Source organism: Coturnix japonica, chromosome Z (assembly GCF_001577835.2).
Source record: "Coturnix japonica isolate 7356 chromosome Z, Coturnix japonica 2.1, whole genome shotgun sequence".
NCBI lineage: Eukaryota > Metazoa > Chordata > Aves > Galliformes > Phasianidae > Coturnix > Coturnix japonica.
In genome coordinates this window covers 41330105-41357179 of record NC_029547.1, presented here as the reverse complement: position 1 = coordinate 41357179, position 27075 = coordinate 41330105, and the positions used below count along the sequence as shown (strand labels likewise).

At 40.5% G+C, this 27075-nt stretch overlaps 2 protein-coding genes and 1 long non-coding RNA gene across 6 annotated transcripts in view; 1 reads left to right on the top strand and 2 right to left on the bottom strand.

The window, feature by feature from the left end:
- The window catches only part of CAMK4 (calcium/calmodulin dependent protein kinase IV), a 144107-nt gene extending 134975 nt beyond the window's left edge, over positions 1-9132 (top strand). For all 3 annotated transcript variants that reach the window (XM_032441210.1, XM_032441209.1, XM_015849459.2), the window contains one exon: positions 257-9132. In XM_032441210.1, the coding sequence (XP_032297101.1) occupies positions 257-421 (165 nt within the window). In that variant the 3' untranslated portion in view covers positions 422-9132. The remainder of the gene's footprint in view (positions 1-256) is intronic.
- LOC116652474 lies at positions 5036-15123 on the bottom strand. Of its 2 annotated transcripts, none has more exons than XR_004305516.1 (2): positions 9964-15123; positions 5036-9516 (listed from the first exon to the last, which is right to left on the bottom strand). It is a non-coding gene; the product is annotated as an uncharacterized LOC116652474 (long non-coding RNA). The 2 variants fall into 2 exon arrangements; XR_004305517.1 differs by having other exon boundaries at positions 10088-15123.
- Positions 15124-15602: 479 nt separating this feature from the next.
- Positions 15603-23892, bottom strand: STARD4 (StAR related lipid transfer domain containing 4). Its single transcript, XM_015849462.2, has 6 exons — positions 23762-23892; positions 23486-23601; positions 22845-22894; positions 21245-21371; positions 20574-20688; positions 15603-20035 (listed from the first exon to the last, which is right to left on the bottom strand). Exons 2-6 carry the CDS (start codon positions 23588-23590, stop codon positions 19809-19811), a joined length of 624 nt encoding a protein of 207 aa, XP_015704948.1. The 5' UTR covers positions 23591-23601; positions 23762-23892; the 3' UTR covers positions 15603-19808.
- Positions 23893-27075: the final 3183 nt, after the last annotated feature.

Below are 27075 nucleotides of genomic sequence, written 5' to 3'. Positions count from 1 at the left end.
CAGATGAAATAAAATTTATATTCATGTTGGCCAAGTTTGTAACATTATAAAAGCAGCTCTTTTAAACTGCAGTCACATACTTCAAATAGCCTTCTAAATCTGACTTGGAGGTATCTAGATGAAGTTTTGCGGAAGAACAAGAAGCATGATTTTCCCAGCACCGGGATGCTGTGGCTACTACAGCTGTGATTCTGTAGCTGTAATGCCGGCAGATTATATCCTTTAAGGAATGCTTGTTTGATCCTGTCTTTCTCAGGCTGCAGTAAAAGCTGTTGTGGCATCAACTCGTCTTGGCAGTGCCAGCACTCACAGCACTCATGACAGCAACAAGCCCAGCTGTAGTGCATCTCCTGTCCGTGACAACAAGCCCGAAGAGAAATCCACTCAGGAAGCAGAATCAGCTCCAGAAGAAATGTCTTAGGTCAATGCGATCCCTTGCTACAGCTGAGATCTGTCATTTCATACACCAGCTAACTTGTCATTCAGCAGGACAGATTCGTAAGCTTGGCCTCTCTGGTTCTGCTTTAGGGTGCCAAATGCACTGCTGGTGATTCTACCTTCAATGCATGTGACTACTTATGAAAATAATAAACTGTTCCATAAGGCATGTCAAGGAAACCGTGTTATTTGCAGTAATGCTGGCAGGCAAAAATATGGGGATGAATAACTACCTACCATGATGCATATATATTTCATATACATCTATACAGTGTTTCTAGATGTTGTTTGAAACAAATGCTATTTAATTCAGTTTATGGAAGTAAGTGTCTTCTGTATGTCATGATTTTCTTTGAACTGCTTCCTTCCATGTTCATAACCCTGTAGTAGACAAAATTGAAGGAAATACAAAACCAGTGCTTTTAAAAATATTGTATGAAATAATGCTTTTTAACTGTAAAATTTAAAAAGTATTTGGGGATTTATATGCAAGAAACATTCCACTATTTCTGGGAAGAAACTGAAATATTAGTTCCACTGGGCATGAAAATGTATGTTCCTCAAGCTTCTGTTGAGAACGCCTTACTCTGAAATTTCTTGTTTATATACAACACTTTAATGACAACCAAACTTATTCAGCTTCCTGCTATTTTGTTCTCTAGTAAAGCGTTAGCCAAAAAAATGACAGAGAAATGGGGGAGTAGAGTAGATGCAAATTTTTGGAATACTGTTGCATTTATTTGTGACTTTCTAAACTGTGCAGCTAGGAAACATTTTTTATAGGGCCTTTGAGAATAATCTGCAATTATACAAGTTTTAAATGCTTGAAGGAAGCTGTTCCGCAGTGTAGTGATTTTGCTCTGGGGAACCACTCTGGGAGACAGTTAGTGTAATCTTCCTGCTTCCTAGGTAATTTAAAATCACAAGTAACCAGTTTCCACTTGTCAGTGCAATTAGTCCAAATTTTCCTGTGAAAGGACCTCTCATGCAAAGTGTTCCACAAGCACAGATCGTTCATCCGCCAAGAGCTCCTGTGTCTGAAGCTACAAGCTGTGTGCATGCAGTAGCTTTCAAAATTAGTATCAGTCTCTTCAGCTGTCTTGATCTTTGAATGTGATCAGTAGGAACTGAGAAATTACCAGGCATCAGTATTTATGACTGTTTACATTCCTTTTATATCACTTTGATAGCATGGGGATTTCATGTTACTGCTATATTACAGAAGTGGCAAAAAGAACCTGATGTACAATGCTGTCATTTGTGTTCATTAAACTTTCTGATGCTGATAGTGACCCACATCCCTTATACACTCAGGACCCCTCTTTTGCTGTTTTTATTTTGATGTAGGCCGTGCACAATTTGCCTTCATTCAGGCTACATTCAGTAGCTACATTTCCTGAAGTAGTTAAAATGAAAGGTGATAGGACATTACTCATGGCAGAAGTGCTGCATAAAAAGTAATCTGGATTACTATTAGAAGGAATACTTTGCTTGTTCAGCAAAATGAATGCTAATGAACATATTGTTCTGGAAATGATTTACCCATTTCTTAAACCCATCGAGTTTGTGCTAAGTATGGTTGAAATTTGAAGTACATGTGTCTGCCTCTTCTGGGTGATACACTTTGAGGTGATTTGGTAATGTCTGCTGGAGGAGCAGGTGGGGCAAGTGGCTGATAGAGGAGAGTAGAAGGTTCTGCCTGAGTTTGTTGTTTTGACTGTGAGCAGGCCAGCAAGACCCACTCACAGATTCTCCCTTGGAAGAAAATCCTTCAGAGATAACCACTTTGAAGAAGGGGATAGGTACATCCACTTGGCTTGCCTTCTAGTATCTTCTACAAAGGGGCATGAGAACTAATGCATTTCTCAGCCAAAGGTTTCCCTCTCTCACAGCAACTGAAGCATCCAAGTTCATTGAGATTTTGGCAACATTTCCTCCTCCAGTGGTGATATTTGCTTCTGATCTGAGGAAGTGGAACCAGTGACACAGTCGCTGCACATATGTGAGTGCTTGAGCAGAAATATAGTCTCCTGAAACACAGTGTGTCTGAGGTGAAAAGTAATATAGTCTTAGCTGAGTCTTAAGTCTGCTTGTTGTTAAATTATAACGTAGCATGTCACAAATAGGAACCGACACCATGCAGCTAGAGTCTGCTCCATGACAGTGTGATCTCAGATGCAGCTCAGACTTGTGCATAAAGGCTCTGAGGCTTAAAATGTTTTTGCTTGGTTGACTTTCATTATCTTCAGTGTAAAACAATCAGAGTGTCTGTGCTGGAGGGATTAACCATATGTGGCTCAGTAAAATATTATGCCTTGTTTGTCAGTACTGTGCAGAAGGAACAGCAGCATGAGGGTGTATGCACTTACATGAGGGGAGGAACATTATGTGCATTGTTTTTGTCTAGAAAATCACACCCCATAATTCAGGCTTGGGAGTGGAGAGCAACATTTGTGTGTTACGGTGGATAAAAAACAGGAACACACCCAGAAGAGACTGGAGGCAGGCCAGTTCCTCATTTGTAGTTACAACTAGGTGGAAAATTACTGATGTTCACTGTTGAAACCCTAAGATTTAGTCTTTTTAAACATTCAGCATATCAACAGAGTTCTTCTGGTACAAAAGGGGGAAACTTGCCATCTTTCTAAAGCATTTGGACTTAACAAAACTTTTCCTCTAGATGTGAATTCTATTAGCCAATTAAAAGCTAAAGTTTGAAATCTAGACTGTGAATCCAACCTCTATTAAACAGATGGTTATTTCATGTCTTTATACAGCAAGAAAGTTTTTTACAAGTTTGGAAAAATCCACTCTGAAATAGTAACAGATTTTGTATCATTTTGAACACTTTGTTTGTGATTTTGCTGATGGCAGATTGCACTGCATCAGCCCAGTGCTGCCTTCTTAGCTGGCATTCGTCCATGGCTTTTTGCAAGCATGCTGTAAGATGCAGGCTTAACACAGTCAAACTTCTTAATGCAGAAGACCCTAAGAGCAGAAGTCTGATATAACATACTTCAGTCTCTGATGGTGAGCTGGTTGTTGGGAGATCAACAAACACTGCTGAGTATCTCCTTTGCAAGGATTTGTGTCTTGGTGGACAGAGTGAAATGCTGTAGAAGGCTGTATGATGCTAGTATGGAATAAATGCAGGAACCAAAAAGGTTTTGGAAGGGTGTCAGGCTGCAGAGAGCAGTCCCAGGCTGGAGGGGTCTGCAGCTCAGCTGTTGTTGAGTGCGGGTCACTCTCCTGCTGTTTTGCTGCACAAAAGCATCCATCAGGAAACAAGGACACCAGCACAATTAGTTTCTACAGGAAGGGGAATGAATGTGGTCAGAGTTGTCAGTGCCAGCTCAGCAGGCAGGTAGCACTAAGCAGCAAACATAGAAGGGCTCTGGATAATAAGCACCAATTTCCAAATGTGTGGCAGCTATTTCTCAGCTTCCATATATGTCCATATCATGCTATCAGCAAAACTCACACTATGCATTTTTATTTTTCTAAGACAAGTGCGTGGAAGTATGGGGTTCAGGTCTCTGCAGATCTTTATGTAGTGCCCCACATATTGCCTGCTTCCAGTCTGACAGGCATGGACAAGTCTCAGCATAGTACTCCAGCTCCTGGTTTGTTCAGGGGTTGTGTGTTTCTCTTGGTAAATAACTCATTTCTCTGTGGTTGACTTGTAGCTGCTGAGGCTATTGTCATATAGCTTATATAAGTACAGTATTCAAGTAACAAAAGTATCTGCATCAGGCAGAGTGAACAGTGGCAGCTAGAGCAGAGGCAATCATACAAGCAAAGGTAACCCAAGAGGCAGCCCTGAACTTCCTTAAAGCTACTTCACAGTGCAGTAATAGCTCAGAAAATGTCCTTCCCACCCTTTCAGAATAATTCTACTTAGAACATACAACCACAGTGGGAAAAGGTAATTCTGCTTTTGTATAAATAAATTTGGTTTCCCTAATAAGCCCCTGCATAATACAGCATTGTATAAAACAAAAATCATCAGCTGTGTTGGAACAAAAGAAAAATGTGATAAGAAACCTAGAGGAGAGAAACGGGAATAAAATAATCACCTAGTCTAGAATTTAAGGATGTTGATTTCAGGACTTGTATGAATTTGTATGGATGAGACTGTAGATTTTCCACACAACAAAAATTTTTGCTTTATGTCTGGGATTTAAAATTTTGGGCAGAGTAATTCAGTGAATACTGCTGGAGGGTCAGTATAACCACAAGCTCTTGCACTGTGAATCTTCTAGCATAGGAATGTGACAACATGCGCATATATGATTAAAAATATAGTAAAGGCAATGAAAAGAAAAAAAACTACATTGTATGCTCTGAATTCCCACCAGCCTGGAACACAAAACAAAAGCACTTTATTGGAAGGCATATTGTGGAGGTAGGCATAGTCCAGAAGCAGGAACTATAAAATAGAGTGCCCCAGTTCTGAACTTACCAATAAAATTAACTTTATAGATATATATATAGAAGTCTACAAGCACATTTAAATTTATTGAAAGATAGAGAGGTAGAGTCTGAGAGTCTCCAACAGCCACAGCAGCTGCAATAATTTTTTGAGCTGTCTTCTGTCATTTGCCAGCATTACTCAGCTGGAACTGAAACCTTAGTGTTTGACATTCCTATACACATAGATCACATCTGGATGAAATTCAGTGTCAGGGGCATGGAGGTATGAAAGATTAATGAATACGGTGGAAAAGTTTTCCCCAGTTCTGACTCCTTCCTACCAAGACACAGCTGGAAAAGAGCACTGCTTTGCCCTCTTCCCTTTGTGTGCTGTGGACATGGCTGGAGCAGGCTGACAACATCAGCACAGCACTGTGAGGTGGTGAGAGCTGCCATAGAGTGTATGAGTAGGAGATGAGTCCAGCCCTCTATCTTGTTGATGTTTGTTGGCCAAGGAGCTTTAAGCATTACGTGTTTGCTCCTATTAAATGCTGTAGAGGCTCTCCCATAATGGAAAGTTGCAGCCACATTTTTTTGTTGTTGTTGTTTGTTTGCCTGAGATACTGCAGCACTGCAGAATTATATGATAGTACACAGAGAGTGAAACTGTACATTTCCACGTGGAGCTCCAAGAACAGCTGCCAGCACACACTCAAGGCTAGAGACCTGCTTTTCTCCTGCCTTATGTCTCATCCTGTGTCCTGGCTGCAGCCCAGGAAGGGCTGCCATTTGCTAGATGGAAGAAGCCACCCCACATCTGGCAGGCTCCATGTGCTCTGACAGACCTGTATCACCTTGGGGCATTGAGGAGCTCACGCCTCCTCCTTAGACTGATTTTGCTCCAAAAGTCTGTGTAGTGCTCAAGTATAAACATATTGCCTGTAGGAGTGTGCTTGGCTGATCTCTTATCACTAGTTAGTGTCCAGGTGGGTGAGGGTGGGGTATCTCCTTTCCTCCCCATTTCCTAGAATCATGCAGTTTTCTGGCACCTAATTTCCTTTCTCAAGAGCATATAGCTGGGTGAAAGAAGTAGCACAAAGCTGTGCAACAAATGTTGGAACTAGAAGATAATTCTGCACCTTGTGTTAGTTTTACACAGAAAAGGAAGGCACCTGGGCTGACTCAAGTTCTTGGGCTGTGGCAGAGCAGGGCATGAGAGGCTCAGAGTGTGGTGAGGTGAGGTGAGAAGAGTACCATGCAGGTTCTGCTCCTCAGCACCAGGGGCTGCTAAGTCAGCTGTGTCTTCTTTCTGTGAAGATGTGAGTTTAGTCACCATAAAGAAACACTGGGCTCAGGAACCTTGAAAGATGTCGTGTGTGCTACATATGACTAAAGATCTTAATACCAGCTGATAATAATTGTACTCTTATTTTTGCAGCATTGCCACTTAGAGTATTGGCAGAAGATGCAGAAAAGTCTGTTCATAATATTTCGTCCCTATTATTGGCTGGAGCTGTGAACAAATATCTGCTTTATAATACAACACTGCAGAATCAATCATTGCACCTACATAGCTACACATAGGGAAAGAAAATTAGAAAGATGACTGTAGTCCTTATCCCTTTGCTGAGCAGGACTGAGATGAAGCTCTTAAATGAAATTAGTGTGTATTAGGCTCCAGGTAGTTACTCTGGTAATGCAAAAGGCAAGGCGAACCCTTAGGAGTGGTTTATAGCTATGAATGGCATGTGATCTCCGGAGACAACATTCTCCAGTAGCCGCTGAGCCATATTCATTTGCCTCAGAATCATGCTTAGAGTATTACTTTATCACTCCAGCCCTTGGTATTATCTCTCCCTTGGACTTTAGAGCTAATGCTGCTGATAATAAAGCTTCTGTGTTAATCTAAGAAATGTAAATTGGTTGTGCACAAAGCCTGCCACACCTCTCTGACACAGCAGCCCCTAGGAATGCTGTTTTCATTCTCTTTCAAAGCAATAGCACCAAGCACATTGGCTGTGACAAGGCCACGCAGTTATAATCCTACACAGGAATTCTGTTTCTTCCTCCTGGGCAGGACAGAGGAGATCTAGATTTTGCAAATGTCCAGTGATCAACTTTCCAGTTTCATCCACATTTAGCTAGCAAAACTGGGTATATAAAGAGTGAAGTGCAGAAGTCTATGGTTGTCTATCTGAGACATCGCTGTTAAGATCTGTCTTCTGTTTGCTGTTAACTATAATGAATTAAATAAATTGGCCTCATCACAGAAGTAAAGGCAATCATGGGATGATGTCTTAGCAGATTAATACAGAGTGTATAAACCTCACAACCATCCAAATATAATCTCAAAGAAGTTGTATGGTAATGCAAGAAATTTAAGTCCCATACCTGCTGGAACCAAAGCATCTAGGAAAAACAAAAACCAAAATTCTTAATTTTGTTGCTTACAAATCCTAACTTAACATAAACCAGTGCAACCACTGCAGTTCCCTAAGCACTGCCAAACGATAAAGTCCTGCAGCAGGAAAAGGAGGATTTTTCTACAGTGCACATCAAATAGAGCTCTAGAGCTCCTCCTCAGCTTTCTCTGCACAACAAAATGGGGTGAAGTGTCTCTAAGTCCTTTTTTCAGGGTCTCAGGTTCCCTTGTTTCTGTCAATCAATCGTGCTTATGAAATATGAGCAAGTAAATCATTTAGGTGGAAGATACTCACAACTGACCTCACTGTTCATTTATTAGAAACCAAAACTGTTCTGTTTATATTATTAATGCATCTCCCAGACATTGCCTTGGCTTGCTATGGATGTGTCTTCCTCAGAGCTGTGTTGTTTCTCCAGAAGCTGGCAGTAGTTTTTAATGTAACTCTGTTGAGAAACATTCATGAAACTAAGCAGAGTGGACAATATGCATATGGATATTTAGAAAACATATATCTCTGTAGTGCTGTCCTCCCAAGAACTGGCCTGGGTAACAGCAGGACCTGGGGAACAGCAGGGCCCAGGGAACCCAAAGAGCATGGCAGGATGTCCTAGTTGGGCACTGCCACCATACTGCCCTCACTGCAGAGATGGGCACCTTGATCGCTGTGCTCAGATCTTCACCAGCCTGGCTGCAAGAGGATAGTGACTGCAAACCATAAGAGCTCTTATGAGAGTAATTTCAAACAAGAGCTTGCTGCTGTGAGCAAATCCCAGCTTGGTGCCATTACACATAACAGGAACCATTTGGTTATTCACAACACATGCTCCTCATGAGAAGTCATACTAGTGCTCCTGATTAAGGAGCAGAAATTTTTTTTAATGTTCCAAAGGGGACTTTTGGGGACTTTCTTCTCCCTCTCTCTCTCTCTCTCTCTCTCTTTCACTATTTTCTTTTGACAGAAGAAAGAGTGTTAAGAGACCTATGCCAGTGAGCAAGTGAACTCCAAAGTGATTAGGAGAAAGATGGGAATGGAAAGGCATGACTAGAGTTCTTAGGACTAAGATAAATAGAACAGTCTTTAAGAATAGGAAGAGTGATTGAGTCAGCCTAGGCATAGGAGCAGGAGGAAGAAAGATACTTCCTTACTGGGGAGAAGAAATGCATCTGTTCCACACATCTGTGCTGGGATGTCCTTGCAAGCTTAGGAGGCTCTGAACAGAGTGCAGCTGTCTGCTACAGAGCCCTGCAAAGGAGCTCTTAGCCAAGTCACTCACCAGCTTAAGCTGTTCTTTTCCTGAGGGGATTCAGTTTGTGAAGGTCTAGTGCCTTCCTTGGCCTTGATTGGCTCCTGGTGGCTCCTGTCCCTGAAGCTTGGTGTGGAAAGCTTTGAGCTCATGCTAATTCATGCAATGGTAGGGGATGTGCTGCTAAGACAAACTGACTAACTATGTTACTGACTTGGTACTGACTTTTTCAAATTATCTCCATGTCCTGTGTACCTGACTCCTGCTTTTACTACTTTATGTCTAAGAACACCTGTACTATCAATACTGATTGCTTGTACTAGTAAAGGCATAAGTGACTTAACAGAAATTCATGGACTGCTTGTTTGATGGTGCACATTTACTTCACACTAAGCCTGTTTGTGTAGTAACTTTCTGATACTCTGTAAATGAACCAGAGAGAACCTGGAAAATTTTGTTGTATAAGCGTGTTGTATTTGGGACCAATATACCTGCTTATGTGCTTGTATGAAAATGCCAATATGACACAAGAATGTGCTTGTATGATGGGAAGTCTGTTCTTAATAAGTGACTTGCATGACTGATCTGGTGCTAAATAAACCAGTTCATCTAGAAATGCCTACATCTTTTATTTGTTGACAGCTAATGCCCAGCTGAGCAGGGGAATGTAGACATCATTATAGTAAGATGAAATTACATGTGTTGTCTGTCCGCAGCAGAGCTGTGAATCAGTTCCAACTTGGAGTAACATTTCAACTTCACCCTCTCCCTCAGAAGTTTAGCAGTTAGATAAAAAAATAACAAACAAACAAACAAATAAAAAGTCTGTTATTGAAGGTGGAATACAGAAGAGGAGGACTGGAAGGAAGCTCAGAAAGTCTTTCTCTCTAGGACAGACTTTGCAAGATAGATCCCCATCTGTTCTGAAAGACCTCCAGCAATGAAATGTTGCCACTTCCTTGTGCAGTCTAGCAAACTGGTTTTCCATTCTTCTTTCTGGAAAGGAAATTTAAAAGTTCTGTGTCACTTTGTTGCAGTTACCAGCCTGCCAATCACAGAGACTTTTTTTTTCTGTAACTATTTCTTACGAACTCAAATACTATTGAAATGCTGTTTTGTTAAGCATTCTCTCAGCAAATCCTTCCCCACATGTGCATTCCATGTCTTGGACTGTTCTTGGATTTTTCTGCTTCTATTTGGTTACTCTGCCTCAAACTACATAGTCAAAAGCCATAGCTACAAGTAGCACCTGAGTATAGGCCTTGCAAAAATGAGTTGCTGGAAGGATTATTTTCTGTTTCTCTGCTCTGTTTTCTCAACTGTTCACCCTCAGAAGCATTTTCTCTGATCTCTTTGCTTTGGGTCACAGCTATCAGCTCTTCTCCTGCAAAACAGCTGCTTGGCCACCTTCTTGTTCTGGTGCAGCTTTTATTAAATGCTCACCTGCAGCTCCTTTGAGACAAGTAGATGATGGAGCTCAGCACTGATGGCAGTGCCCACTGAAGATCCTTAAGCCTTGCTGAATCCTGTATGCATAAGAGGTACTGGTTTGAAAGGACATACTCACACTGCACTGAATAGGCATACTCTGAATTCTTCTTTCTCCAAATTGTGTGAAGCTCAAAGTCCTGTTGGGATATAAAGGAGCCAGGGTAGGAATGCAACGTAGTCTTCCTTGCAACTGAACAGATGTACAGCTACAAGCGTTGTCCTGTATCCCTAGTGAGCTGACAGATTGAATTAATACACAAACTTGCTAGCCTCAATGCGGTGTGATTGGAACCCAAATTCAAGGCAGTGCTTGGATTGTAACCCTTATCAAGTCAGAAGATTTGACTCAGGACTGTACTTCACTATCCTGCTCTGCAGGCTCACGACCAGCCCAGGTGATGTGTCTGGGTTGGAAGGCCACCCATCCAGTAGCACTGTCACCAGCACAACTTGGTGGGGGACTGGAAGAGGCAGAATGTATCTCTAAGTTTCACCACTGGTCTAGGACTTGAGGATATGTTCTTTCCTACAGAACATTTCATCTTTAGCTTGGATTTTATTATTCATCTCACCCATCCTTATGTCTCCCACAAGGAAATGGGCTTAGACTAGGATTCAATATCACAATGATTCTTAATCATGCTAATTAGTATCCTTAACCATTGTCCAATCATTTAAAGTAGCTGCTGTACTGGTTTCCATCCCACTTTTTGTAGATGTGTCAATAGTTTATGGGCTGGTTTGGCCCAGTTCTGTGACTAGTGCAGTGAAGAAGCCCACAGATCCATGTGGCAACAATCTGAGGAGAAACAAAATAATTTACTAAATATGATATCGGAATGAAAGATAACATACTATAATACAGTATGATACAATATAATTAGAATTAAATTAAACAACAGAGAGTGTCTGAAAACTGCAGGCCTTACTCTAATGCTGAGGCAAGATATGCAGTCAGGGCAAGCAGAAGGGAAGAGAGCCAGGTCTCGTGACTTTGCCAGGTGTTTTATCTCCTCTCTGAATGCAAAGTTCTCTGGTGGATGTAGTTCTTCTCTTCTGGGACATGTGCCCGGAACTGGAGCATTAACCTTTGAGCTCCCAGTGCATACACGATGTTATGATGTGGAATACGAACAACCAAAAATCATAAAACCATGACATTCCACCCTTTATTCCACATTGCTACATCATGTTTAATATACATAAATAAATAATAATTAACAAGCATAAAACACATGCACACACACACACAAAAATATATATACATGAAATCACTGACTGCACTCCCCCAGCATCAAATTCCCTTGTGGTACACACTGGACGTCCCCATTTTTCTCCATCACCCACCAAGTGCACCCAGGTCCCTGAGCAAAACCAGTTCCATGGAGAGGGTTGCCCTTTCCAGAAGCTGGAAAGACCCAAATTGCTTTACTCAGAATGTTATTTAGATGTACTACAGGGACCTTTGGCTTCTGCCAAATGTTTCTTCCAGTGCCTAAATGTTCTGCCACCCACTGCTTTCAACATTGTTAAAAACAATCCATTTTATTGTTCAGTTTTACCAGAAGCTGGAGCATGGTAGGAGATATGATAAATCCACTCAATGCCATGATCTTTGGCCCTAGTATTTACAAGAGAACTTTTGAAATGAGTCCCATTATGTGATTCAGTTTTTTCTGGAGCACTGTGTAGCTACAGGACTTGTTTCTTGAGACCTAATATTTAAGGTGGTAGCATTAGCATGGGGTGCTGCATATGTTTCAAGCCACCCAATGGCTACCTCCACCATTGTGAGCACATAACACTATCATGAGATCATGGCAAGGTGATATAATTAACCTGCCATGCCTCCCCATATTTATACCTAAGCCATTGCCCTTCCTCCCAGAGAGGTTACATCCTCTTGGCTTGTTTAACTGTGGTGCATGTGTCACAGTCAATAATGTCCATTGATATGTCCACTCCTTGGTCTCTAGCCCATTTGTAAGTTGCATCTCTTTCATGATGGCCCAAGATCTCATGGGCCCACTGAGCCAAAAATAATTCACACTTGTGTTGCCAGTAGAAGTCTATCTGAGCCACTTTAATTCTGCCAGCTTGATCTACCTGGTGGTTATTTTGCTGTTCTTCAGTAGCCCAACTCTTGTGCACATGAGTATCTACACAACACACCTCTACAACATATTCCTTATTCAGGAAGCAATGTCTTTCCACAGTTCAGCAGCCTAAATAGGTTTAGCCCTTCTTTTCCAGTAGTTTTGATTCCACTGCTGAAACCACCCCCATATGTCATTTGCCACCATCCATGAGTCAATATAAAGATAGAAGCGTTGCCCACCTCTCCCATTCAGCAACATCCAAGGCCAGCTGGACAGCCTTTACCTCTTCAAACTGTCTTGATTCTTTTCCTTCCATGGCCTCTGCAGTTTATTATGTGGGGCTCCACACATCAGCTTTCCATCTGCAACGCTTCCCCACAATGCAACATGATCCATCAGTGAACAGGGCATATTTCTTTTTATTTTCTGGAAGTTCACTTTATGGTGGGGCCTCTTCAGCTTGTGATACCTCTTCTGTTGGTGATGTTCCAAACTTTTTACCTTCAAGTCAGTCCATGGTCACCTCTAGGATTCCTGGACAGCTGAGGTTCTCCTTCTGAGCTCTTTGCATAATCAGCAACTCCAGGTGGCATTGGTAGCATGATGGGTGGAGAGAACCTTTCCTTTAAACATCCAGTTCAGCACTGGCAGTCAAGATGCCAGAAGGAGCTGCGTTTCAGTTCCAACTACTTCAGAAGCAGTCCGAACCCCTTCATACGCAGCTAAGATCTCCTTCTCAGTTGGAGTGTAGCACTCTTTAGACCTCTTCTACGCTCAACTCCAAAATCCCAGGGGTCGGCCTCGGGTCACTTCTGAGGCTCTTTGCCGCAAACTCAAAGTGGGACTTTCTTCTTCAGCAGCAGTGTAGAGGATGTTCTTTACATCCTGTCCCATCCGTACTGGCATGGGCTATCTTCTGTTTAATCTGATCAAAATCCCCATGCAAAATTATACCTCAGCTTCACCTTCACAATGAGGCTGTGGTTTAGAACATGCATTTTCCAAAAGCCCACTACACCCAGAAAAGACTGGGTCTCTTTCTTATTAGTGGCTGAGACATAGCAGTGATTTTATCAATCACATCCGCTGGGATGTGATGATGTCTGTCTTGCTACTTTATACCTAAGGAACTGAATTATCTGGGCAGGTCCTGTCACTTCGCTTTGCTTAATAGTGAAACCAGCTTGCAGAAGAATTGGGAAATTTTCCTTTCTGGAAAACTTCTTCTGCTGTATCGCCCCACACAACAATGTCATCAATGTACTGCAGGTACTCAGGAGCACCACCCTGTTCCAGTACAGTTTGGATCAACTCATGGCAAATGGGTTGGTCTGTGTTTCCACTCCTGTGGCAAACGGTTCCAGGTATACTGAATGCCTCTCCAGGTGAAGAAAAATTGTGGCCCACAGTTTGTGGCCAAAGGAATGGAAAAGAAGGCATTAGCAATGTCAGTGGTGGCATACCACTTGGCTGCTTTCGACTCCAGTTCATTCTGCAGTTCTAACATGTCTGGCACAGCAGCACTCAGTGGAGGTCTGACTTAATTCAGGCCACAGTAGTCTGCCATCAGCGACCATTCTTCACTGGCTTTACACACTGGCCACATGGGGCTGTCAAAAGTTGAGTGAGTTTTGCTGATCACTTCCACTAGTTGGTGAATCAGCTTATGAATGGGGAGTAAGGCATCTCTATTGGTGCAGTACTGCCGTCTGTGGCTGTGGTTTCATCTGGGCTGAAACCAGGACACAAGGAGGGCACAGTGCAATGCCAACTCAATTTATGCCAATTAATTGTACGTATTGTGATACCTGGGCTAAACACAGTCCTGTGAGCAGCAAAAAAATATGCATCTGTGCTTTCTGTTTCGATACAGGAATTTGAGACTAGGTTTCAAAATAGCTAAAAAGACTTTTTTTCTTTTTTTTTTTTTTTTTTTTTTCTTTTGTAATTATTATTTGCAACCCCATTTTCAGTTAAACACACTACTTGCAAATTTTCGAATAGAGTGTATGGAGGTGCAATCAAAAATGTGATCAAGTCTCTTTATCCAACTTCTGTAAGACCTGTTTTATGAGAGAGAAATACCCTTTGCTTCCCCATCACACCTGATCCCTGTAATCACTTTTGGCAGTTTGCACATTTGTAAGCAACTGTTGTCGAAGATGAAATACAAGAAGAATAACATTTCACCAAAAATATCCAATGAGAACCTTGAGAGCTCACTAAGGATTGCAACCTCTGCCACTGAACTACAGCAATTTATCAGTTTTATGAAAGCAAGTTTACCTATTCTACTGTTTTTAGGTTTTCCTTGCTCTTTTTTAATGTTTTAATAATAAACAACAACAACAAAAACAAATAAACAAACAAAAACATTAAAATTAAAATAAGTTTTGTTGCTTACATACATTAACTATATTTTGAGGGCTGCTCTGAAAACAGTGCCTCCTATTATGTATTATGTTGGCCCACATCAGAAGCAGATGTTGGTAGTATAGTAATAGGTGGTATAGAGGTTGAACCTTCCCACCAATATTCCATTCCCTTTTGTTGCTTTGTGAAAGATGGCAGCAGACAAAATGGTGTTTGATATAGAAGTGCAGATGAAACAAAGAAGTGGAACTGAATTTCTCCATTCAGAAAAAATGGCACCCACTGATAAAATAACAAAACCATGACAAATGCCTGCTGAACATTTATAGAAACCAAACAGTGAACATGAGCACACTGACACTGTGCATTTCAGCACCAATGACAGTGGGCCACCTCCCCTGGTGCAGACTTTTAAGTGTGCTGCATGCAGGCTCTTCTTATTCATAGCTGGTAAAATGCATAGATAATGGTAGTGACTATGTTGAAAGAGTGTTTCATAGATTGGAATTTGCTCTAATAGTGCTACTGTGCTCTCTGTATTGTTTATAGAATCATAGAATCACCAAGGTTGGAAAAGACCTAAAGGATCATCCAGTCCAACTGTTCACCTATTACCAATAGCTCCCACTAAACCATGTCCCTCAATACAACATCCAGCCGTTCCTTGAACACCCCCAGGGTTGATGACTCCACCACCTCCCTGGGCAGCCCATTCCACTTCCACCCTTTCTGAGAAGTAAGTTTCCATTTAAATAAGTAAGAGGCATTACTTTCAGATGAACTTTCAGAGGTGCAGCCCTAGACAATTTGTCTTCACTCAATGCAGCAGAGGCAATCCAAAATGTAGGATGCTCATGGTATGGGCATTTCTTCGTTTGTTTAAGTTCTAATTAAATACATGCCAAAATACATGTTCTAGCACATAACAGTTTATGCTCATCTACATGCCTTCTGCAAGATATTAAATACAACTGTGTTTAGGTTGAACTTAATGGTAGTTATCTTTTAACACATTTAAGAAATAGTTTTACTAACACCAAAAGTAAGACAAAGAAAGTTCTTTCACAGCAACTGGAGTCATTACAAAATGTTTAGAATACAAGCTGTGAGAGAACAGTATCAGCATATTTTCCAAGAAATTTTAATTTAGCAGAAATCCAAGTTGTTTTGTGCATTTTCCCAGGCTGAATCATGACTCTAAATAAAGATACATGTTTTTTGCCTTTAAATATATAGAGACTGATAGCATTAGAGACATCACCACACAGCTGAAAATGAGATACATCATTAGACATCACTCCCACATAGTAGCTGAATGCTAAACTACCTGCACAGGTATTAAAAAAGCCATGCCATGACTCTGTTAGCATTCTTGTTTTAATTTATTCTGTAATTGCATTCAAAATATAAACACAAATACCTTAAGCACTTAACACAGTCATTCAAACCACTGTTAAGCCAGACTGACTTTCATTTTCTAAACACGGGCCTAACTTGACTGGGTTCAATAGAACTATTGCTACTTTTTCAACAATGGACCTGTAAATTGAATAACTAGCTCACACTACCAAAACAGTTCTAGTTATTTATGATCACTGGAGGAATACACTGTTTTCACAATCTGATCCATTATAAAGAGCAAACTAATCAAATTTGAGACTAGGGCTTGTGCTGTCCCCGAAGTATATGGCTGAGGTACTGCTCCACCACTTCCTGGTGTAGTGAAGCACCTTGGGCTGCACCAACATTGCACTTAGCCCAACATCTTCCTACTGCACCAAGAAAATAAGCAGCACAGTAACAAAGAAGGCTCAATGCTGGAGGCTTTGGATGATAAATAAAAGCTAAACATAATGATTGTCTTATCTTAAGTCATCTTTTCCACCCACACATACAGGACATAGTTAAAATGACAGACAAAATAATCAAATATATATTGCCTAAGCCCCTGAATAGATTTTTTTTTTTTTTTAAATTACTAGCCATATAAAAATAGTGTTGATGTGTCTACACACATGCTATTTTCCTAGCAAAAACTGGCATCTATCTGCCATTTATTCTTGGGTACCTCATTCAGAAGCTGATTTCAGCCGACACTGTTCTGCTGAAACTCTGAGTTCAGGTACTGAAGGCAGCATGTGCCTCTTCCCAACAACAGAGAATCCGGCAAACCTCACAAACTTGCATAAATTCTATTGCCGTTCTGATGACAGCAAACCATATGAAGTAATTTACTTTGCCTTCTGCTATCTCCTAATAAGCACAGTATGTGCTCCTGTGCTTCGTACCCTCAAATCCCTTCCTACTTTGTATTGTCTTGTTCCATCCAGACTGTTCACTGACTTAGGAGGAAAGCAATGCCATGGGAGGGGAAAGAAATTCTTCTGATCTGATTGGTACTTGATACTGGCTTTCTTGTTTCTGAATGTACTCTGACTAAAGAACAGCTTTGCCTCAATACCTTGCACTCCTCTCAATCCCTAACTATACGAAAACAAAGACGTGATTTCAAATATAACAGGCTGTGAAACCAGACATGTTTCTTACAGTTCTGTTATTCTATAGCTCAACTGCTTCAAATGATCAGTGAAGAGGTATCAGCAATGCATCACTTCATTAGTGTCATCAGCACATTGTTCATCACTGCATTCTTAAACCAGAAAAATTTTAGAAGCAAGAGAATAATATCCAAAATAAACCTTAAGGTTTGCTGGCACTTTCCATGTATTTTCTTCATCTGAAAACTGAAGAATTGAATTATGATGACATAAAAAGATCTGGCTCTGGTCTCTGCCTCCTGTATTCTCTATTGTTATTCACTTGAATGTTCAAAATCAATGTCAGAAGCAACAGACTATAACTATTAAAACATAAAAAGCCAGTTTACTTCATATTCAAAGAACAAATTATAATGCATCATAATGCAAAACAAAAGGCCCATTTGGCTTTTAGATAATTGTCCTCATTAACTACATCTTTCCATCACTTGGCCTGTTACTTGAAAACAACTCTGATGATAAAAAAGAAACATACATGAAGAAAAGCATAATATAAAACATCATCATACTTAAAATATGCCAAGGATTTTCTTACAAGTTGTCTTTCTTTGGCTACTCTGTACTTCATCAGCCTATCTTCACCTGGAAGCTTAAAAGGCTATTTCACTTCGTACAAATTAGGTTGGCTCTATAGAGAATCAAGAGTCCTTAAACAGGGTATTTGAACAGGGACCTTCTGATCCTTTCTACAACATCTAGTGCTCTGCAAACATCATCCTCATGTCTACAAGCATCTCATGCTCCTTTTGACCTGCTTTTCCAGCACTGAAGTGCCTCTTTAGATTTTAAACTGAGCTCTTTATGAAGACATTAAGTACTATATATCTGTATCACAACCCCTCAACTAGCCCCTGAAGCCTTAAAAAAAAGACAATGAACATGCACAGTAATGACTATGTAGCCTGTGTAATTGGGAAGAACAAATAAGGTACACCTCACACAGCTTCCTTTGTAATCATGTAAGCACTCATCCCTCAGAGCAGTACTGCTAGGGCTTGTTCTTACTTCTATGCAAGTACCACTAGAAAGCAGCATACTCTAGCACACAGGGAAAAGTGATTACTCAGTATGAGTACCCTCAGAATGAGAACCCTCTGAATTTCCAGGGTGTGAAGGAAACAAGGAAGACAGGAAATACAGGAAGACTAACCAAGGAGTTTAAAAGGAACAGAAGAATACACAAAACCCAACAGAGAAGTGAATTTTCTGTCTGTTAAGACAACAAAGGCTGTTTCATGCCATTATCTTTAAGCATTTTAAACAGTACTGTATACCTTAACACTCGAAGCAAGTTTGAAGAACCCTTACTACTTGGTGTCTTTATTTTTTTTTTTTTCTACACTTCTGTTTGAGCATTGAGAAAGAAAAGTCCTTACGATTCAGAGTTCAGCTACAGTGGCTAATGCCCAAAAAGCCAGTATTCCAGAGGAACATCTTCCATATGAATGCATTTTCCTTTGAGTCCACTACCAAAACAATATGTACACAACTGGCCTCAAAACACAAGGGATACAGGGTACCTTCCCAAACTACAACACAGCTGCACCTGCACTGGTAAAGCACAGGGAAAATTACAGTCTCACCTGAGAAATGGATGCATACCAACACTGAATGCTCAATGTAAGGTTTTAAAGAGAACTAAAGACCTAGCACCACAGACAGTAGACTTTTCGAAGTCCCCACACCTATCAGCATTGCTAGGTGGTCAAATATCCTTTAAAACATGACCCTCCACATTCCTGTGGCTCTGAGCAACTCTACAGCTTGTATTTTGACATTCAGCCAGACATATTTTAAGATGCTCAGTTCGCTTATTGCAAATTTCAACAGTACTGGTAGTCTGTGTTGCTCTGGTTAAACCTATGCCTAAGCAACCTAGTGGTACTGTCTGCAGTTTTAGTAACTGTAGGGTTTTCAGCTAAGGAATACAAAAATTAAAACACAATTCCATGCAAAAATTAGTAAAAATAAATATTTAGAAGTGCCAAGTACTACAGAGGAACCATTTCAGGTTTGCTATTTTGACAATTACATGTGTGATTAAAAGTTCACTAAAAACTATGGAAAGACATCTCATGACTTAAAGGAGCTTTGGATCAGCTGTAAGGGCATTTCTTTATCTATGCACTGAGTCTGTTATATACAACAGGTATCAAGCTATAGTTACAACATTAAAGAAATGCCGATATCGAATACTTGAAAAGCTTTCTTATGAATAATATTGTTTAACAGTATAAGTATGGACCATCTCAATGATAAGTCGAAGTAAATTTTTAACACAGAAATTAAAGACACATCAGTACAAACTACATACATTAAAAATTTAAAGTAAATGAAAATAAATATATATACATATATATATATAACAAAGTTGCATCTCCTATAAGCTGCTGTCTGTATAGCAACCTGTACCCACAAAATCCTGAGCACTCCACTCTCAGTACTGTTGTTGAGAGATAAGGTTCTGATTCACTTTTAAAGTTCACATTCATATTTTCTGTTTTCCACACAAGGAAGTAAGGGATTTACAGGTTCAGACTACTCCTCACACAGCTACAGTGTGCTAAGCAGGAAACAAGATCTTGTGCTGTGAAAGAGGAATGTATTCTAAGTATCACATTAAAGTTGTATGGATTCCTCTACAGAAAGGTTCAGGAATCATTCACAAACAATGTTATTCACCTTTAAGATCAGTACTTAACCTACATTAAGCTAATCAATATAATTTGATTGCAAGAAATGCAAAGGCTTCTAAGTCACTTTTTGTCTATGATTTCAGTGCCTTTTTGAGGTCAGAGTAGAAATTGGCCAGTGTGCTAGCCATGGCAGTGTCTACTGCAGATTGAGGTAGCATCCCTCGCAGTTCAGTCTGAATATAGCCTGTCAGAAGGCTGTGGCTAGGACAGTCCTTAAGAGGGACACAGAACCAGCCACATGGGTGATTGAATCCACGGACAAAATTAGGTCTCACCTCTCCATAGTTAAGGCTTACACCTGTCATAAAAAACAAATGAAAAAGGGAAAATGAATTTGAGATGGATTAAAAAAATAAGGATACAGTGTATTTAATAGAAACTCCTTTTTCTACTTGGAGAATTCAGTAGCACTGACAGAAACACTTCTACATTTTTTGGTACTTTCATGCCTGAAAGCTGTCTGCTCTTCATCTAAACTCATTCAGACAAGAAGAGCTTGACAAGTTGAATTCAACATTAAAAGACATTCTTTCCACTCACTAACAAGCTTCTTACTCTATGCATTTTGATGTATGAGCTGAGACAAGCCACACAACTTGCCTTAACCATCCCACAGTCAACATAAATGACTCTTGCACACAAAGATGGCTCACATGTAGTGCAGTAACTTGTATACTTTTTCAAGTCTGTAGAACTTTTAAACACCTCTGAAATACTTATTGGAGATCATCTTATACCATTTTTGAATGTTTACTGCGTAATCATTATTAATTCAAATCAAATCTTAAGCAAAGCAGCTGTTGTTAAGAATTAAACAGAGTTGAGTGGTGCCTTACCACATGAAAGAAGCCCATCTTTATAGCTTGTAGTATAAGAGAAATCAACAAATTCCCTTGGTGCTATGATGTTCCAGAGCTGTCCAGCAGTGGTGTAGCGCATCACACAGCAGTTCTCGTTGAGTGAAAGAATGAGAGAAACAAAACAAAAGCATCTTAGTATAGTAAATGACACTATATTCATACCTCTTGGCAGCTAGCCTTTTCCACAGAGATGGCAGCTTCTGTCAACTACATGCTCTCCAGACATCTTCAGTGAGGTATAAATGAAAATGCTGCTTTCAGTCTAAACACTGAAGTTTGTTGGGACTTTCCACCTGCAGCTGCAGAGACTGAGAATACATGGTACCTTTAAACCTGACTACTGACTAAAACTACCAAACTGTAGTCACACCTGGGAACTAAAAGCTGTGTATGTTTTACATGGCTTTCCCACTACCTAGGAAGTTCAAAAGGACCACAAATAAATTGCAAGAGACCACTCTCAGCAGGCAGAAAGCCTCAAGGGAGGTTACCCACAGCATGTATATACACTATCAATGGCAGATAAATAAGCATGGAAGAAAACAGGCAGAAAAACATCAGTACTTATTGAAATGACTGCTCTTCTGTTATGTTAGATTCAGATGAGTCTACACACACTTCTCTTAGGAATCTAAACAAGTCTTCACCTCTTCAAATGTTTCCACGATGTCCATTGTAGTCATTAAGCTGTCCCAGTCCAGCCTATAAGGTCCAGGACGAATATGATCCACTATCCTGTTAGTAACATCTTCTACCACACCTTGAGCTTTGTATCTAGAGAAATATAAGTCTATATTTAAAAGAGATACATTTTTATTAAGCATTCTACTAGTCTACAACAGCATATTTACTACAATACCTCGGTATCTGGAATTACAGTCAGTGAATAACATTAGAATGGTAGTACAGGAAAGATCTGAACGTGCGTCTGCTCCTTTATGCAATAAATATTATTCTGAGAATAATATCCTTACACTATAATCTATATTCCTTAAATTGCAAATGAGAAGAATCATCATGTTTCATCTAACATGCTATTTCACTGCTGCTGCAAGGAGAGCAAGCAACAAAAAAAATGAGAGCAGGATACAATTGGAAAAGCAGTTTTCATAAAGTAGAAGTAACAGCAGTAGAATCAAGATGAAGAAAAAATACATTCTGTTTTGGTAGCCTACTAGAGTACCAAATAATTTAGTGTAAGACACTGCAGAAAGTTCATTTGTTATATTTTAAGCAGACAACAGATGTTTTGATTACTTAAGTTATTACTTCAAGCTCCTGAGGGGGTGGAATCCATTACAGTCATTACTTTCAAAACACTTCTTATCCATTGAGCAGTTCTTTTCAGTAGTAGACAACTAGTCTCACAACACACTGATTTATTTACTTGCGCAGTTCACCACTTTTTCTCTCATAGTTACCTGGCTGAGCACAACCTCAGTTGTTTTTTCATCAGAACTGGAGGACCACACTAAGAGGTTACTGAATTCTAGTTTTGCATTTGGAAAGTTCTTCAAAGTGTCCTTTCTTCATCACGTTTATATACAACCCTGAGTTAACCTGCATATAACAGCCACTCCCATGTTGGCAGTTGTTCAAGTTACACAACATGGTGTTTACAGTGCACTGGTGGCTTTAACAAATTTACCAGGACAAAGTACCCAGAGTGTTTCAGTTCTTGAGATTCCTTTCAAACACTACCATTTCACAGTACTTTTCATTTCTTCAGGATGATGTTTTCTACTAAATACTTCTACCTGCAGATAACTATAAAGCTAGTGACAGAAACTCACAGGAAGGCTCCCATATGTCATACACCTTCCCCACAACTACATCCTAGATATTTTGTTCTACCAGTTTCATAAGCATTGAGAGTGTGCAAATGCTGTATGTGTTGTCACTCAACAATGCTGCAGACCTACCAAACCTGTATGTGATTGTGTGGCTTACAGAACGTCTTTTTAAAATGCTAGGGTATTTCCCATTGTGCACGTCAGCCAGTGGGAGTTTTGTGGTGTGCTCCATGGTTTTGATTGTTCATTATTTTAGACAGCAAACAAGTATGAAGCGCCAAAGCATAACAGTAAAAAGAAACAGTATGGGCCTTAACAAGACAATATGGCGCAGTAGGTGATTCACTTAGCTCCTCCTGCAGAGAATGTGTAGTTTGTTCACAACCATCATTTCTGAACTACAAAGCATAACTGGGGAATCCTAAAAATTCACCCTCTTTGCAAGCAAACTTACAGGTATCCACTGAATTCCTCTGATGGTTTACGCCACACTACCGCATCTTTCTGGAAGAAAATTCAAGATATAATGTTAATAGTCATTTATAAACCCTTCTAACATGTCCACAAAATGCCTCCATCAGTACAGAAGGCCAACTGTATCCTAGGCTGTTTCAAAAGGAGAGTGGCCAGCAGCACCAGGAAGGTGACTGTCCACCCCTGCTCCGCCCTCATGAGGCCTCATGTGGAGTACAGCACCCAGCTCCTGGCCCAAAACAGATCCAGAGGAGAGCACTTAAGACTATCAGCTTGAGCATCTCTCCTATGAAGACAGGATGAGAGAGTTGGGCTTATTCAGCCTGGAGGAAGGAGGCTCATTGCAGCCTGCCAGTTATTTTAGGAGGCTTACAGGAAGGCTGGGGAGTGACTCTGTCAGAGACCATATTAATAGGACAAGAGCTTTAAACTAAAAGTTGTGAGATTCAGATTAGATGGCATATTTGGAACACTTTGCCTCTTACTCATGCTAACAAGGGAAAATAAAATATAAGGACAACCAAAAGTGTTGTTATAAGAGGGCAAAGACAAAAATGGATGTCATTAAGCCTACCAAACAGCCAAACCGAGATGTCAGAGCACAACAGTTACACCACTCACCGTTTTCCTGGCGACCCGCCACTCGCTGTCGGCGATGCTGTGATAGCGGAGCAGAGTGTCCTGCAGCCTGCTGGCCAAGGGCGCGGGGTCCGGCAGCAGCTCCATCGGCGCTCATCCTGTGCGAACACACGGCCCCACACGTTGCTACCCGGCACCCCACGGCCCGGACCCGCAGGCACTGTGCCTGCCCTCTATGTGCACACACCAGCTGTCCCCCGCGCTCAGCTCAGCGCAATTCCAGCCCCATCCCGGCCGCCCCATCCCCGCTCCGCTCACCCGCAGCTACCGCCACGCTCCGCACTTCCTTCACGGCCCAATCGGCCGATGCAGGCAGCCAGTGAGAGCGCAGCTGGCTTCCAGCGCAGCCAATGGCGACGCTGCCCGTCTCGGCTGAGGATGCGGTTCGGGGCGGGGAAGGGACGGGAACGAGGGAGCGGTACCGGCCCGGTCCTGCGCAGCGTGCTCTGATTGGGCGGACGAGACACGTATTCCGACCGGATCCCACCCTGGAACAACCCCAGCACTCCCAGCCTGTCCTTAAAGGAGAGGTGTCCCATCCAACCCCAGCCATTCTGTGATTCTCTGGTCAACTTCAAGCAGTGAAAGCACCTTACAGGTGAAAGTATGATTCAGAACCTTGGTGATGTTTCTGATGTGCTGATTGTAGCTGTGAAATGTAGAAAACACTCCACATCAATCAAAATTTTGAAGGCTTGAGGCTTTACAAAGGCACCAGCAAGCATGGTAGTATTCAGACTTTTCACACTCAGCTTGTGCCTTGCACAAAACACACAAATCCTGTAGCCCTTCAATATTATTCTTACTGCAAATTCATCTCACAGAAACACTGTTGTCTAAATCACTCAGAACATCAGCCAGTAAAGCCTTGACTCCCTAAAGTTTGTTTCTTACTGAAAACATGCACAGATTCTATCCAAACACTAAATGTCTCACAAGCTACTAAATCCAGTTCACCTGCAGTCTGCATTAGGAGTCTATCTTTAATCAATTAGAGTGGACAAAAAGTTTGGGTTTTTTTGTTTGTTTGTTTTTTGTTTTGTTGTTGTTGTTGTTTGTTTGTTTTTTTGTTTCCCCAAAGAAATGTTCAGAAATATGAAGAAAACAAAACTTAAATTTGCAGTTAGACAAACACATCAATCGCTGGAGCTGTTCCTATTAGCCAGACAGCTAATAATTCTTCCATTGCTGTCAAAAAATAAGCCTCAACAGAAGACTTCTGTGGAAAACCTCTAATATTCTTCATGTCTGACCTTCAAACAGTGATTTGAATTCTTCCTTGTGTGTATTCAGGTAAATGTACATTTTGCTGCTGCCATCAGACAGTGATGGAAAGGAAATGTCTGTTTATTTTGTGCAGGCCCACCTGTAATGAAAGTAACATTAAAATTTCATGTTTATTTGCCTAGTATCTGTATTAAATTATCTGTTTTGACCATTCCTTGTAAATACAAAACCCAAAAGGCTTATATTGGCTTCTTAGCAATTATACATATTCACAGATGCAACTTTCCAGGTGGGCAAAAATGTAGCTAAATGACTTCCTTATTTTACTGATGTAGCACTGATAGCATTTGTCTCTATTGTAATGAGGGAGAGAGACTGCAATTCATCTCATTTCTTACATCCTTAAAGCAGATATATAAGAAATATGACAGTGTCAAGACTGTCACTGAGTCAAGCTAAACCTGAATCCAAAGGGAAGTTTGTGGAAATCAGAATGGCCAGTCATCTGTATGGTTGTGAGCAGGAAGCCTTTCTGTTAAGTCTGATTGTTAGAGAAAATCATGGGATTTCAGGTCTGTGCAGTTGTAAATTGCAGTGCCATGAGGCTGGGAAGTGACAGTGGGTGCTGGTCCGGATCATAGTTTAGGTTGAATAATATCTTGAAAAGAAAAGAAAACAATGTAACAAGATCTCCACAAAATAAAAATTCTAGCTTTTTCTTTTTTTTTTTTTTCTTTTTTTTTTTTATTTAAATGTGTTTGTGGTTAAGCCACAAGATGGCAGAAAAGCAAAATAAATATTTTTTTGCTGAGGCAGCTGCACTTTGAAAAACTGTCTGAAAATGGATATGATGACAAAATTGACAGATTTTTCTTATGAAAATTTATCTAAAACCTTAATAAGTTATGAGATCTGTTAGGCATTACTTTAATTAGCATGGTCTAACTGTGACTTGTGCCAAAACATGGGACAGTACCTTTCCCTTACCTGCTGTTTGTTCTTTTGCTAGAGACAGCAAGTAAACAAGCTAGGCCTGATGGTTTCCTTTTTGGATGCCAATGGAATGTGGTGTGCATAAAAATGAGATGCAGAATAAAATCTCTTTGTACCTGGAAGAAGAACCGTGATTTCTCCTGGATGATGATTAGTTCTCCATTTATATATTTTGTTAGTGTGTACTATCTGTGCCTTTAGATTCTATGGTGTTTTAAAATAGTATTTTTTCTTTATCTGCTTTTATCATTTGATATTAAGAAACTGCCATAGTCATTTCTATAAGTAAATTTCAAGTAATTTCAATAATAATATTGTATATAATATTATAATAAGTAATTTCAAATTAATCAGTTATGTTCCTTTCTAGTTCTTTCAGTGCAATGTAAACAGATTGGTTTTTATCTTCATTTTCAAAAACATCAGAATGATGTTAGTAGCAATAACATACATACAACAAGTAACACTGTATAGCTTTAGGATCAGTAATAGTGATATAGAATCTTGAATTATTTAAATTGGAAAAGACTGTCACCATGTCCCTTGATGGTATATCCATGTATCTCTTGATTACCTCCAGAGATGAGGACTTCACCATTTCCTTGAAAGCCCCTTCTAATACATGACCACCCTTTGGGTGAAGAAGTTCTTCCTAATATCCAACCTAAACCTTCCCCTGTACTGTTTAGGGTTGTTTCTGTCATTTGACACCTGAAGAAAGAGACTGACCCCCTGTTCACTGCAATCTCCTATCAGGTAGTTGTAGAAAGTGATGAGATCTCCCCACTGCTTCCTCTAAACAGCCCAATTTATTCAGACAATCCTTATAACCCTTGTTTTCCAGTCCCTTCACTAGCTTTGTTGCTCTTCTCTGCACAATGCTCAAACAACACAATATCCTTTACAGGGGGGCCCAAATCTGAATACAGTGCTTGAAGTGTGGTCTTACCAATACTGTACACAGACAGTCACATCTCTGATCCTGCTGACTACAACACTTCTGATGCAAGCCAGAATACCCTTGGCCTTCTGGCCACTTTGGGTGCACTGCTGGCTCATATTCAGTTATGTAGGTTATGGATAAGTTGAGTCAGTTGTTTGGATATGTCCTGTTCCACAAATCCTCCATAATACTACATAGTGCTGACTGTAATTCAGGGAACATGGCACAGGAGTTATTAACATTCAAGAATTCTTGAACATTATTCCAAGTGCAGCAAAGTGAGTAAAAGGCCCAAATCTGTGTTTTTAATCTCTTGCCTTTGATGGTTTCTTGATACATTTACCACTCCATCTCACTCCTTGTTTGTTGTGATGGTGGGTCTTCTAATCTCTAAATACTCTGAAGTGCC

Bases quoted from the DNA above. Each gene is read 5' to 3' on its own strand.
- STARD4 (XM_015849462.2), bottom strand. From the start codon at position 23,590: ATGGAGCTGCTGCCGGACCCCGCGCCCTTGGCCAGCAGGCTGCAGGAC. The intron at 22,895-23,485 runs GTGAGTGGTGTA...ATTTTCTTCCAG, and splicing joins GGCGGGTCGCCAGGAAAACG to AAAGATGCGGTAGTGTGGCG. The intron at 20,036-20,573 runs GTAAGGCACCAC...TTTTTATGACAG, and splicing joins AGATGGGCTTCTTTCATGTG to GTGTAAGCCTTAACTATGGA.